Source organism: Oreochromis niloticus, unplaced genomic scaffold, assembly GCF_001858045.2.
Source record: "Oreochromis niloticus isolate F11D_XX unplaced genomic scaffold, O_niloticus_UMD_NMBU tig00002615_pilon, whole genome shotgun sequence".
In the NCBI taxonomy this organism is placed as follows: Eukaryota; Metazoa; Chordata; class Actinopteri; order Cichliformes; family Cichlidae; genus Oreochromis; species Oreochromis niloticus.
The window spans coordinates 1-14,009 of NW_020327676.1; the positions used below are offsets into that span (position 1 = coordinate 1).

Consider the following 14,009-nt stretch of genomic DNA (forward strand, 5'->3'; position numbering starts at 1 on the left):
AGCTGCTGCTTAATCCTTTTCAGGCAAACTGCCATTCACACCAGCCTCCCTGCGCACCTGTAAAGGACTCGGTACTCGCTCGGACCTCGCCTCACCTCCACCTCCAGCTTATCCCCGCCTGCGAACACGTAAGCCATCTCAGCTTATAAAACTGGGAAACTCTCACAACTCCTTGGACCGTTCTGATTATCCTGTCCTTCGTTTCAGTGACCCTGGTCTGCCACAGTTTCCACCTGCCCCACTCCAGCCCTCAGCAGTTTAGTGACCTGACAGTTCCATGCTTAGCCTAAGCCCAGCACTTCACAGACACCACGCTTGTGCACAAAGTTTAATCTTGTTTTTGTCTTGAGTATCTAAGTTAGGAATTCTTGTAAATAAAAGTTTTTGCAAATCATTTCAAGCCTCCGGTCTTTTGGTTCTGCGCATGAGTCCATTCCACTTCACAGGGCCATGACACCGGCAACCGACGGAAAATCGCTTTCTCTGAAAGGAGTTTAGTTATTCAAAAAAGGCTCAGAGTAGAGTGCTACTCCCTGAAAGGAGACAGTTAAGGGGCACCTCCAGGTAAGGTGTTCCCACCAGCATACACTGTGACTGCTGGAGAGAAATATCTATCAGCCAGACTGGAACACTTTGATATTTCACCAGATAAGCTGGAGAGAGAGGGATGTTTGGACTTCTCTGCTTCGGCTGCTGTCCTGCTACCCAACATCAGATAAGCACAAGAAAATGGATGGATGATTATTGTTTCATATTTTAAATTTAAACTTTTATTGAAGTGATTGTCATGAATTCTCAAACGACATCCATCATACATAATGCATGGCACAATGTGCACACTTTCAGCCGCAGTTTATTCATTTTCAGTTGTTACTTTATATTTCAGTAATGAATGAGCATCTTTAGTAGAAACATGTTTTCATATCATAGTTAATATATTTGAAGTGTTTTTGTCTTTTGTCGTCCGTTTGAAGGATAACGTGTAGTGTAAATGTGCGATGTGAGATCCTGCACAGTTAAGCAGCATGATTCATTCAAGAATGTCATTAAAAGTTTCAAATCACTTGTTTACACAGTTTTTGACGTCAAGCAGTTTTCAAATTTCACTTAATATCTGGTGTTTGTCATTTTAGACATTTCGGTTAGTCTGAGTTTTTTTCTTTATGTAGTGACTAAGAAATGAGTCACCAGGAACATCCCGAGTGTGTAAGTGTTCTACCTTCTCCAGTCCTGTTATCATCCTCGATCTCTGCAGGTAAAAAGATGACATGCTCACTCCCCCGCTGTAAGGCATCTCTAGAATCTGTCCAGCAGAGGGTGTCAAACATTACTGCACATAAATCTACTGATACACATACATTGCAATCACTCAGTCTCTCAGTGAAATCTGATTATGCAGTGATTTATATCAATATGATAAATATGATGGTTACTTTGCAGTTTGCTTCTTCGATGAAGGTACACGCAAAGTCTTCTTCCTGTTTCATCATCTTCACAGCCTTGAGTCATTCTGAAGACAAAAGAAATTACATTGCCTAAAAAAAACATTTTTTAATATATCATTGAAATATTTCTTGGATGCAAAAGTGAATTAAATGACTCTGAAAATGAAGAGACAAAAATTTGCCTTTGAAGCTGTGTGTCATGAATACTTATTCCAGTCACAGATGTATTCTCATGACTTTTATTAAAGTACTTTTATCTCACACTGGGCCTTAATGCAGTCTCACATTAATAATTTAGCTCCTCATCTTTAAAGCTCCTCCCTTGAGGCCATTTTGATTGGCTGTCCCTCTTTAACAGAGGCAGAGGGCCAATATCTGACATCTCACGCAGAGGTAAGAGCAGAAAAACTGAAACCGATCCTTTAGAGCATCTGAAATCTGAGCTTCGGCTCACAGATATTACTTGTATATTTGCTCATGATTGAAACTGTCCATGTTGACCAACCACAACTGCAATGGTATATAGACTTTACAAGGTATAGTTTCATAGTCAGTGTTCTGTTTTATGAGCACTTTTACCTTCTTGAGCCAAAATTGAGCATCATAAGTTTCAGACCACGAGAAATCTTTAATCCAGCTGCCTCTGAAGTGGGTGGCAGTGAACAACACCAGCCTGGTCAGTTCATTCAAATCATCTTCATCCACCACCTCTGTGATGTTACCTGGTGAACAAAGTAAAACCAAATGTAAACATTGAGAAGTAAAGCCTCCAAGACTGCAGCAAAGTTTTCATCCACAAATCTATGAAAACATGATGGACCCCACACTCTTTCAGCCTTTGTAGGCTAGAGAAACATGATGAGTTTTACAAATGCTGTTTAATCGAAGTATATTCTCTGACTATTGGTGAAACCTGAAGATATTATTCATCAGCACAACATGTGAATATTTAGAACAAGTAAGGATGCAGAGCAATTCTGGCTAATCACTACAGCACACATGTAACAACTCATATTGAAGTACTTCAAAATTCTGCTTTTCTACACGAGATAAGATAAACGAGGTAAGCAGGTAAAGTTACATTCATGTGCTGTTCCACAAGATGGCGCTCCTCTCTATAAATTCCTTCATACACACCCTCAATGCTCTGCATATACTTGAGCTTAGCTTTCAGTCAAGGTCAACACATCTGTATCTGGATGTAAACAAAGTATTCTGGTGCCTGGCAGCCACCTTGGAAGTGAATGAGACTACCATTAATGCTATGCCAGCACAAACAGGCAGGGAGCCAAAAATGCTTTTCATAGAAGGAAAGAGTTAATATTAAATCTGATGGTATTTTAAGCTGTGCTGTAGTCCAACTTTCACAGAACTCATTAAACTCAACTGCCTAAACTCATATTGACCTAAGACATTGGGACAGGACGACTTTGAGATAAAATATCAAATGAAGATACATAAACAAGAAGATTAAAAATATATGAGAAGCAGCAGTGAGTGGGTTTGGCTGAAAAGAAACAAGTAAACAGAGGACTGTACAGACACTGAGGAAGGTGGTTCTGGGATCCAGAGATCACTGCTGAAACAGCTTGACCCACTGTGGGTTAAATCAGGAATAACGGTGGAAGGAGCCCTTTGACAAACCCTGGTCATAGGTCTGTAAGCTTTTCACTCTTTAAAACTATCTTAAGTACATCTACCATCACTTCTGAACACCAGAAGGAAAAAAAACATGTATTCAGTATTTTCATGGTATCCTTACAGGTGCACACTCCTCCCCTTAGAGGGACTTAGCAGGAGCAGTGAGTCCTGCTTATGAAAAACATGTGAACTTGAACTGGACATTAGATGAAGTGATTGTGTGTACATGTGTAAATGTGATCCACCTGGTGTGTGTTGCTGCACCCAGTTGTTGACATCAATCCTGACCTCTTCAGACCTGCTCTTGAAGTCCACAGACTCCAGCTCTGTGCTGTAATGTTTCTTGCTTTGTATTAAGAATTCCTGAAACCACAGACGACACATTTATAAATTGACTCCAGCAAAGTCTCTGACATCACTGATTCTGATTTACTTCAGGCTGGCATATTAAGAAAACACAGTTATAATCACATGATCACACATGCCTCATATGAGTAACACACTTACAGATTCTGGTCAGTCAGAACCATCTGAGGAGCCAGAGGAGTACAATGAGAGTTTCTACTTTACTTGCTTACATGTTGACCTGCTGCTCTCATCATCCTTCTCTACAGAACTCACAGCATTTCTGTCTCTGCCTCTCATTGACTCCAAAACACACGAGCTCATGAAGAATCACACTCTACATAAGAAGAAGAAACAGACCTGAGTAAAGGGGCAGGACTTCTCTCTGTACAGTCTGTTAGCAACAGTGAAGGTAAATCGAGCATCTGTCCTGTTGAGTTCAGTGAGAAGTTTGGCAAAGCTGCTGTGAACATCACCCCAACAATCCCCAGTTTGCAAGCACTGTGGACAAAACACATTAGTGGATTCAAAGAAGGACTCAGAAGGAAAATACTGGACTGGATCTAACAAGAAAGAAAGAAAATCAAACTAACTTTTGATTTCTTTCTTTGTTGTTAGATCATTTGTTAGCGTTTGTTTCCTCTGAGTGCCCAACTTCTTCAACATACCCAGGGAACCTTTCTGTTATCTGGATTCACTTAGCCTGACATCGGCAATAAGTGCTCACAACAGCCCTGCGTTTCCATCTTCACTATCCAATAAAAGGCACAAATAACAAAAGACAGACCTTACTTTGTCACAGCCTAAAGGAGACACAGAAATCACTTTAGTTTCTCAACAAACAAAAGTGAAATTAATTTATTGATCGACAAGGTTTTCTTAGTATGTGTTTCACTCTCCTAACCTCTTGTAGTAACAGTATGTAACTGTAACCTTCTTTTAAAACTTTCTGAGTGTGTGAAAATGGGGAAAAACAACAAATTGTAAGCTGTATTCAAGCTCACTTTGTGTCTTCATTCATATCAGGCTGGTCCCTACATGACTGTGGTAACTCAGCTTCCTACAGATGAACAGACAAAGACTGTATCCACACAATGGAGCTGTTATTATTTTGTGTATTTCTCAAAGTTAGTAGGAAGACTGTTTGTGCAGCATTGATCCCGTTGGAAAGATTTAACTTTCTGTCAATAAATCTCAGAAAACTGGTTTGGTTTCAGTCTCAGTTTATTTTTCCACATTACTCTGGAGTTACTTTGCTCATTTATGTTGTCATGTTGACTTGAGTTTAGTTCATTTAGCTTCTTTTAGGGTCCAATATCATCACTTTGTATGACTCCCTGTGCCCTCATGTCTAACCAGCTCAGTCGCTCACATTAGGTTTCAGACTATAATAATATCACACTGATACACTGGAGACAAGTCAGGGTCATTTATACAGTTATAATGGTCACAGTGGTTTCCAGCAGCTGCTCAAATTAACACCAGAGCATCCTGCATGTGTTAAATGAGTACCACTACAATAACTATTCTGCACTATAATTTTAGTGTTTGTGTGTGAGCGTGTGTACCGTACCTCTGACATCTGTGTGGCTGTGTTGCCTCTGGCCCCCAGCATCACCATAGCCAGGGCTGAAGAGATGCTGAACGGGGAGAAAAAGATGTTTCCCGTCTTGTTGTTGTTGCTCAGCTGTTTGAACAAAGCCAGAGAGAAGGCACTGTTGGCCTCTGACAGAGAGATTGCAGAGCCCATTGTTTCTGGGGCGGGGTGCAGAAAGGGGGCAGTGAGTTGTTTAATGCACCAAGCAAGATTAATTAAATCTAACTGAGGTTCACTTTACCTAAAAACTACAAAAACTATAATGGCTGTTATTCAGGGTTTTTGTTTCAAATGATATCCTACATGGTGTGTATGTAGATTTAGTCACAAAGCTTCCAGATAAGTGCTGAAAGGGTTAGCATTACTCTTTGAGTGCACATGGAAAAAAATCTACAGTATAATAGGATTACAGTTACAAACAGAAATGTAAATATAGCATATAGTACATTTGGAAAAACTGAATAAAGTTACTTGACTTAGCGACACGCACTTTTCTTTCATCTTCAGATGGTGAGGAATTTTTCTGGCTTCTGCTTGAAGCGTTTTTGCTGTTTGTTTGTTTTTTACCCGGGATGGGGGGCCCACATGACCTAAATGTCTTTGGGAAGTATTGTCATTGTAGCTGGGATAGGCTCCAGCCTCTTCATGCTCAACAAATCAGAGTGGTTTGTATTGAAGCATGCTGCTACAAGCCCAAAACAGCATTAAGGGCAATGCCAGTTGCTGGCACATTTTGTTCTCACTAAGAACTGAACTGCACTTTTCATTTTCTTTACAGCCACACAGACAAAATAAATACATAAATAAATACAAGAATGCTTTCCATGGTTCAGTGTATTACTGCTAATCTTTGTGTTTAAAAAAAAATATGTTAAAATGGTTAAAACCAATTACAGTGAGTTAACTTTACTTTATTTCTCTCGTTATATTTTTAAAATGAAAGAAACGTTTGGGTTTCCAAAGCTAGTTCCCAGGTGGTATAGATAGATAGAGTATAAACATACAGGTGAACCTCTACATCATCTCCACACCTAACAAACTAACAGCGTCCAACACAAAAGTTAACACTAAGCAATTTCATTTTGTACAAATCAAGCTAACTTTTTTGAGTTTGTTGTCTATCTGACCAAATGCAGCTTTCTGAACCATCTTTTCAACGTCCTTATACTTCTCACCACACTGTGTTTATGTGCTAAAAGAGAAATTCCTTTTAACTAAAAACAATTTTGAACTATAATTTCACCAACTCATCTACACTGACATTTTATAGAGGGTATAGCAACTGTGGCAGTTTGACTTGAAACAGTTGTAATCTGCTCACAAAGTTGCTAAACTGAAGAGGAAGCTCAACAACAGTGAGCTATGATTCTTAACAACGGTGCCAAAGTGATGGAACTATAAAGGCAAGTTTCCTTCATTATGTGCAACTAGTTTATTTTTTCCTTTTTCTATTTATACCGTACTGCATACCAGAGGGCTTAGTGTGTATAATTCAGGTAAATTACATGACAAAAAAATCTTTACTTTAAAAAAAGAAAGTATCTTACATACATTATTTTCAAGTTGTCACGGGCTAGCTAAAACCTGTAGCTATATGTGAAAGAACAAAACTAAACTTTCTTTTACATCATGATGTACTTGTTTATACGGGCAGTAGATCACAAATTCAGGCTCTAAACGCAGGTTGATATGAGTTTGTTATATGAGAGCCTTATCTGCAACAAGGCTGTGATATTATTTGACTTACTTGCTAAAATCCTTCTGTTGATTTTGGTTTCATTTAGAGTAGACTGGAAATGATGCACAAGGCATCTAATTTTTTAATGAAATGAAAGCATGCTGACAGACTACATATGCCATTGATGTGATTTTTATTTCCCCATGTGACTCTTTATGGACTTGACACACCTGGGTTAAAGTATCACACAATTACAAATAACACATTTCACTGTCATTTTACAGACACAAAAAATCAGTTACCAAACGTACTATATTGTGCTACATAATATTGGACTATATTCACTGAAGTTTATCAGGCAGTATTATGAGACAAAAATTCCAAATGTGTAATCTGTAATAGGTTCAAATGTTTGTTTTTTTCCTCCGTATTTATGACTGGCTAAAATGCAACAGCAATAATAATTCATCACAATACATGTTCACTGTCTCAACATTCATATAGATCCTCTCTTCTTATCACTGACGTCATCTTCTTCATTACAGGTTTTTAGAGTCACTGAAACACAGCAAAGGAGATTTTTCTGGACGTAATGATCAAAACAAAGCTGCTGTTTTATCTAATATATTGTTTGTTCTGGTGAGCACTGACCTGTGGTGTGGATGTGGGCCTGCTGTGTTTGTCTCCTTCTCCTGAGCACCAGTAAGACCACCAATAAGACCAGCAGGAGCAACAGGACCACACGAACTACAGTTGAGACCATCAGCATCCAAGGAACTAAGAGAGAAAAGATTTTTGTCAAATATGCAAGATAGAGAGTGGCTCTGCATGAATTATTGGCACTTACTATTTCCTATCAAGACACACTACAGACAGGTCACTAGATGAATTTACAGTAGTATATGTATGTAGTATACATGCATATATTTGGACTGTTAGAGGGAGCTGGAGCACCCACATAAATTTAATACTATACTTACATTTAATGATGACAGTAATGGGTGCTGTTGCAGTAGAATTGAATGTCTGTGTGGACACTGTGACTTCATACACACAGCTGTAGTTGCCTTGGTGTTCATACTCAGCTACAGGGAAACTAAAGGAGGCTGAGTTGTTGACTGCTGGCTTGCTGTCTGTGATGTTGGAGTCAGAGAAGATGAGAAAGAAACGTCCACTGGAAAATCTGGAGTTAACGGAGCAGGTGAGGACAAAACTGTAACCCCTGGTGATCTCTGCACCTTCAGGACCCCAGACCAGACCTGCACTAGGAGAGGTCAGGGAGATGCTGGGTGTCTGCAGTCTCACTGGGGAATAAAAGGTACCAGGATTAAGAAGGGAGCAGAATCAAACAACACTTAGTTTCTTGTTTACACATTCAGCAGTTATGGTGCAGCATTAACATTTTTTGTTATGTTTCTTGTGATTTGATGAATGAAAGAGTGAACAATTCACTCTTTTAGATCTTTGCAAACTTCAGATTTGATTCTTTTGTTGCTAAACGCTCCACAGTCTTCAAAAACTAACTTCTAATGCTGTCTGCTTGCTCCTTGCTACAGTGGGAGCATTGAGAGCATTTAGTGAAAATGGAAGATAAACAAAGTTAATAAAAACTATAGAGTTACAGATTCAGCCTTTAATACATTGTTATTATATACAACAATTAAATATGTTTAAAACTACGATTGAAAAACTCTTTCAATAACTTTGTTACAGTTTAACAAAACCAAAGGATCTATGATAAAAATGATTTGTTTTTCTTACCAGTAACAGAGAGTCTGACCGAATCACTTAATGGGGAGCTAAATTCACGACGTGAGCCTCTTTTCTTATACTGACACTGGTACAATCCCTCGTTATCAAAGTCCACGTTAGGAATATTGAAGGTAGCAGAGTTTGTGTTGGAGGTTTGGCTCCTCGTGAATGAACCCTGAATTTGACTCAGAGTGAACGATCCACCTAAAACCTGAGTTGAGACTGAACATGTGATTTCAACAGTCTGACCCCAGGTCACCTCACCAACAGGGCAAATGGAGATACTGGGTTTTGGAAAACTCACTGAAAAAATATCAACATATGAAAGCATTATCTCACCAGGTTACTGATTCTATTATTGAAAGAAGAGAATGAAACAAAGAACTTGGCAAAGTGGATTTTCTTCTTACCAGTAACAGAGAGTCTAACAGAGGAAGAGTTGAACCTTCGGCTTGTTTTCATGTACTGACACTGGTACAGTCCATCATGATCGAAGTTCACATTATGAAGGTTGAATGTAACAGAGCTCGTAGAGGATGTTTGACTCTGACTGAATGAGCCTGAAGTCTTCTGGAGGATAAAAGTTCCACCTGAGAACTTATCTGAGACTGAGCAAGTGATGCTGATGCCCTGACCCCAGGTGACCTCATTACTGTACAAGGAGATGGTGGGCTCTGGGAGGGTTTCTAAAAAATGATGTAGTTTTACATAAGACAGGACACAGTCAAGTTAAGATCAGATAATCTTAGTGCCTGTTGTACTGGCTGATAGCTTAGCTGATACCATTTTATACATCCAGATGGCAAATCTTATTTAAGGAGTCCTATTTGAAAACCACTCTGCAGCTGACTACCAGCCCACTTCTTTCTTTTCATGCTATATCTGATTTAGTGTCTGCTGGCAGTTATGTGCAGGACTGTTAGTGCTGGTTACACTACCTCCAACTTCTGATGTATACATAGAGAAACATGAGGGAGGTGTGCTCACCCCTGAATACCACAATAATCTGTACTGCCTCCTTCTCTTCTCCAATACACTGCTACTACTTGGTTTCTCTCTGGACAATTGGGGGGGGATGTCCAATTTTAACACCACATATTTTTAGGATCTTTGGGATGAAATGATGATTATTTTTTTTGAAGAAGAAGTCTTTAAATCAGTCTTTAAGTGGCATTTAAATGAGGAGTTATTTACAGGCCTTCATAGTAACATCATTAAATTTGGTGTGTTTAATTCCCTCTGAAGTGGAAGTTGCTGTGTGCCCAAAATTGAATTAGATGAAATTGCCTTTAAAGATATGTATTTTCATTTTTTTTTACTGGACAACACTGTTTAAAAAATGTTTAACTAAGAAACTTAATTGGTTAAAATAATATATTTCAATGATCCAAATGAGATGTTATCTAGTTAAATATGCACTAAACTGCAGACATGTTCAGAAGACAAAGTGTAGTAAAACAAGACATTTGAACATCTTTTCATAACTGGGAAAGTAAAATATGATGGAATAAAAAGAAACCAGAATCTAAGTATTGATTAGTACACAAAAAAAAAGTTATTATGAAGTGATAAAACCATATACTTCATGCAAAAGTTTCTTACCTGAACAGACAACGCCAGCATCCTGACCATGGTTACAGTAATTGTAACTAAGTGGGGTGGCGTAAAAACAATTATCTAGAGAAGTTTCACTTCCTGAACAGCCCACATTACTGCGGAAGGCATTTACTCTACCTTGATCAAAATGATTAGACCACTGGGTCTGCAGCGCTATCCCACAGCCCAACTCTCTACAGACCACCTCAGCATCTTTTAAGTCCCACCAGCCATCATCACAGACTGTTCCCCAGGAGTGACGTAAAGAGTTATAGATTTCAACTCTTCCAGAGCACCGAGTGGACCCAGATCCAGCTAATCTGATCTGACCTATGTGGAAAAAGACAATATGAACTATATTGCAAAAAAGCCTTTAAACTGAAAAAAATGTAAGTATGACAGGTTAGAACAGACTGACCTGCAGAAGGTGAAGGTGAGGCCACGAGATAAGCAACTATGGGAAAATGAAAACATAGAATATGATCACAACAGTTATTCAGGCTAAAAATACTGTAAGAAAAGTTGTTGTAAAGTGATGAATACTTAAATTGATAACTGTGTCTGAAATACTTTTTCATACTGTCTCTACAATAAAGAAAAGCATTAAACATTATGGAAAATCTGTTTTACCGAGGATCAAGAAATGAAGCACTCTCTTCTCTCTGCCCTCCATGACTGAGAAGAAAGGCTGCTGCATCATGTCATTTATCAGAACAGAAAATTCAACTAAAGCCTGTGGTTTACAAAAACACTTCACATTGGTTATCCTTCTGAAACACTTCTCCTTTTGATTTCTTTCTTTCGTTTTTTCTTACATGAAAGTAACAGAGCAGTAATACTGAACAACTCTGAACTTTAGAGCACCAAAAACAAACTGCAGCACTCAAACAACACATTTACCAGTCCTGGGCTTAAAAATACATACAAATATTTCCCTTTCACATGGACCTGATTTTTTTTTTTTATGTACATCTGTGTGCATGTATGTGCATCAAGAAAACCGAATGTCTAGTGTAATCGGAGCACTCGGTGCGGTGACTCCCACCACTGTGTCTTCATGTGTGGTGTCTCTGTCCACGCCAAATTATAACAGAGGTGGTTCAGGCATCTAATCAATGCCTTCTGTACACCTCGCTAAAACGTAGTTCTATTCGATTACTCTGGAACCGGAACTGGATGTACATCCCAAAAAACTGAACTTAGGAACTGAAACTGAATGGTGAGAAGTGAAACTGAAATTATTCAAGAGCTACATTTTTAAAGGATAAAATAAAGTTTTAAAGCAAATGAATTCATTTTCAAAATATAAAATTCAATTTCAATTTAGTGACGATAATTTTCAAACCAATACATTGAACTTCAAATTAGGCTTATTCAAATTCAGTTCTAAAAAGCATTTATTCAAGTTACAATTCAGATTCAATCTGAACAATTCAAATTTGAATTTAACTTATACAAATTCAGTTTCTGACAGCACAAAGTTCTGCCCATAATCATTATTACTGGGACAGACTATCAATTTTCCTATTTAAATAAGAGTTGCCTGATTTGCATTCTGTTTTATTTAGATTTCACAAAGCATTGACACTTTTTTTTCAAATGAGTTTGTAAATATTTGTAATTGGGAAGGTAGGAAATATAGTTAAAAAAATCACTTCTTGAAATCAATTTAAGAGTAATCACGTATCATATAATATCGTAAGACATCATCTTCTCAGCAGACGTGTCCATAAATGGATGGATGGATTATCCTTTTGTCCAATTTTGACTTTTTGTGTTAGACATGCATAACCACTCAGTTATGTCATCTAAAAAGGGAGAATGCTCGTGACCTCTCTGGAGCGCTTGAAAACTGAAAAAGTGAAACACTCCTGACGTGCGACTTTGGAGCATTGTGTAGATCACTCTTAATGTATTTACTACTATGCTTCTTACTCTTCAGTATCACTAACAGCAGCTGACTGCCCATTACATTGTGCAACAGAGCAAGCTTAATTAAGATTTTTCTTCTTTTTGTCTACTGTCAAACAAACAGACACATAATGTAATATTTAGATTAACAATCCAAACATTTAAAACTTTATTGTACTGTATGCACTACAATTTAGTGGTGTTCAGTCAGAGCAAGGCAGGCAGGCAGTCCTTGAAATCTGAAAATCCAAAGCAATCTATCGCCTTTCATCTCAAACAGTGTTTTATCACAAAGCTTCACTCATGCCTGTTTAGATTCATCCTTTACAATCAGACCCAACCAAAATACACCCCACACAATAAAATTATGACTTATCTTGCATAAATAGGCTGTTGACTTTCTTCACTCGTTTCAGGTATTACCTGCAAAATAGTTGCATGTTTAATCATCTGGGAATTTACCCTGATTTATTTATTTATTTAGAAAGAGATCTTGACCCCCCCAATGTTTAGAGCTTAGTAAGCAGACAAGCACTCTCATTTATCAGTGTAACAGATAAATTGTCTCTTAGTAACCTCCTCGACTAACCTGTGATGTAAGAAACTTTTAGTATGTTAATAATGAAAGTTTTAATGATGGAGAGGGGAAATCCTGCCATGTCCACTGTAATTAAACAGGCTAACTGAACAGCTGGAAACTCCACAAACACTTCTTCTGAAAAATCATTTAGTGGCTCAAATACAAATTACAAAGTTTAACGAGCTGTTTTGTAATGACAAATTCTTAATTTTTAATTGATTTGCAATCCTCCTGATGATACATACAGTTAACTATGTAACACATCACAACTGACAATTTTGTAATGCAGAAAACCCAACTGTTCCTCTCCCTCTTGAGAAACTAGCTGACTGAAACATCAGTTGTTGCTCTCATGGATACACTTGTTCCTAAATAATATACACTCATAACTAAAACAAGATGTTTAATTCTTGAATAGTTATTTAGTTTTTCCTTTTGCCTCTGTATATTTGCCATGCCAAAATTGCCAAAGAATCTTTTTTTGGTTTCCACAGGTAGTTCACAGGCATGAGGTGGTTTGTCTCACAGTGTAACTACTTGAGTATGCATATGAGGGCGCAAGTACATTGATGTAATTGTACTATCAGTTGCCAATGACATCAAAGCTTTACTCAGAGCTCACAAATGATATTAGAGAATGACTATGACAATGTCTGGCACTTCACGTACTGTAGTTTACAGTACCCAGCCAAATCTTTCAGAGTGTGAGAGTGAGACAAAGATAGAGTGAGAGAGAAACTAACATGACTGACTACACAAAGGGAACACAGGGGAGGACACACAGAGGAGACCTAGACAACCAGAACATGAAAGAGAACCAGCTAAATTAAACAAGTAACTAAAAATAATAAATGTAAATGATTAACCTAGGAGTACAGGGGGAAAGGACAAAGGACAAGCTGGAGAAGAAATCAGAATAATCAGATATAAATCCAGCAAATCAAGAACCGTTTCCTCATACCTGATACCTGAAGTCTCACAACATGCTCTATCATTATGTTCTAAGAATCTATCTATCATAGAGATAATTACTTCTTTTTTTTTTTTCATTTGAAGGAGGCAGGCCAGTGATGAATGAGAGTAAAATGCGAACAAAGTCTATAAGGAAGAAAGCAGTAATAAAAGACCAGAAGGTAGCTGAGAGCTGGTTTTACTACAGGCACAGATAGTGCAGTCTGAAATATATTCTCAGGTTTCTTTTTCTAAAGATGTCAAATAAAAACAAAGCTCTAGGTTAGTTATTGTCCTGCTCACCTCGGGGTGGGCCTATTGAATTAGGGCTGGGTTTTAATAATCGATTCATCGATTAAAATCGATTCTGGCTTGGATAACGTGATATCGATTCATTAAAATCCTGAATCGATTTTTTTTTATATAAATGTATTTTACCCAAAATTCCAAAATCTCAGGTGAAACGTCACGAAAGTTTGACAACCACCAAACATTTAAAACAGTAAATGAGAG

The 14,009-nt window shown here is 37.9% G+C and overlaps 2 protein-coding genes and 1 long non-coding RNA gene across 5 annotated transcripts; 1 reads left to right on the top strand and 2 right to left on the bottom strand.

The window, feature by feature from the left end:
• Nucleotides 1–40: 40 nt before the first annotated feature.
• On the top strand, nucleotides 41–394 carry LOC109198005 (uncharacterized). The gene is made up of 2 exons (XR_002058995.2): nucleotides 41–128; nucleotides 208–394. It is a non-coding gene; the product is annotated as an uncharacterized LOC109198005 (long non-coding RNA).
• Nucleotides 395–1,492: 1,098 nt separating this feature from the next.
• Nucleotides 1,493–6,428, bottom strand: LOC109198003 (leukocyte elastase inhibitor-like). The gene is made up of 6 exons (XM_025904594.1): nucleotides 5,519–6,428; nucleotides 5,005–5,186; nucleotides 3,792–3,932; nucleotides 3,332–3,449; nucleotides 2,025–2,167; nucleotides 1,493–1,510 (listed from the first exon to the last, which is right to left on the bottom strand). The coding sequence occupies exons 2-6, from the start codon at nucleotides 5,179–5,181 to the stop codon at nucleotides 1,493–1,495; spliced, it is 597 nt and encodes a 198-aa protein (XP_025760379.1). The 5' UTR covers nucleotides 5,182–5,186; nucleotides 5,519–6,428.
• Nucleotides 6,429–6,882: 454 nt separating this feature from the next.
• LOC109198002 (scavenger receptor cysteine-rich type 1 protein M130) lies at nucleotides 6,883–13,402 on the bottom strand. Of its 3 annotated transcripts, XM_019353696.2 has the most exons (8): nucleotides 10,685–13,402; nucleotides 10,473–10,508; nucleotides 10,061–10,384; nucleotides 8,869–9,144; nucleotides 8,468–8,761; nucleotides 7,687–8,010; nucleotides 7,358–7,483; nucleotides 6,883–7,264 (listed from the first exon to the last, which is right to left on the bottom strand). In XM_019353696.2, the coding sequence occupies exons 1-8, from the start codon at nucleotides 10,752–10,754 to the stop codon at nucleotides 7,203–7,205; spliced, it is 1,512 nt and encodes a 503-aa protein (XP_019209241.1). In that variant the 5' UTR covers nucleotides 10,755–13,402; the 3' UTR covers nucleotides 6,883–7,202. The 3 variants fall into 3 exon arrangements, with proteins under 3 accessions (XP_019209241.1, XP_025760380.1, XP_019209242.1); XM_025904595.1 differs by having other exon boundaries at nucleotides 10,473–13,402; XM_019353697.2 differs by lacking the exon at nucleotides 8,468–8,761 and having other exon boundaries at nucleotides 10,473–13,402.
• Nucleotides 13,403–14,009: the final 607 nt, after the last annotated feature.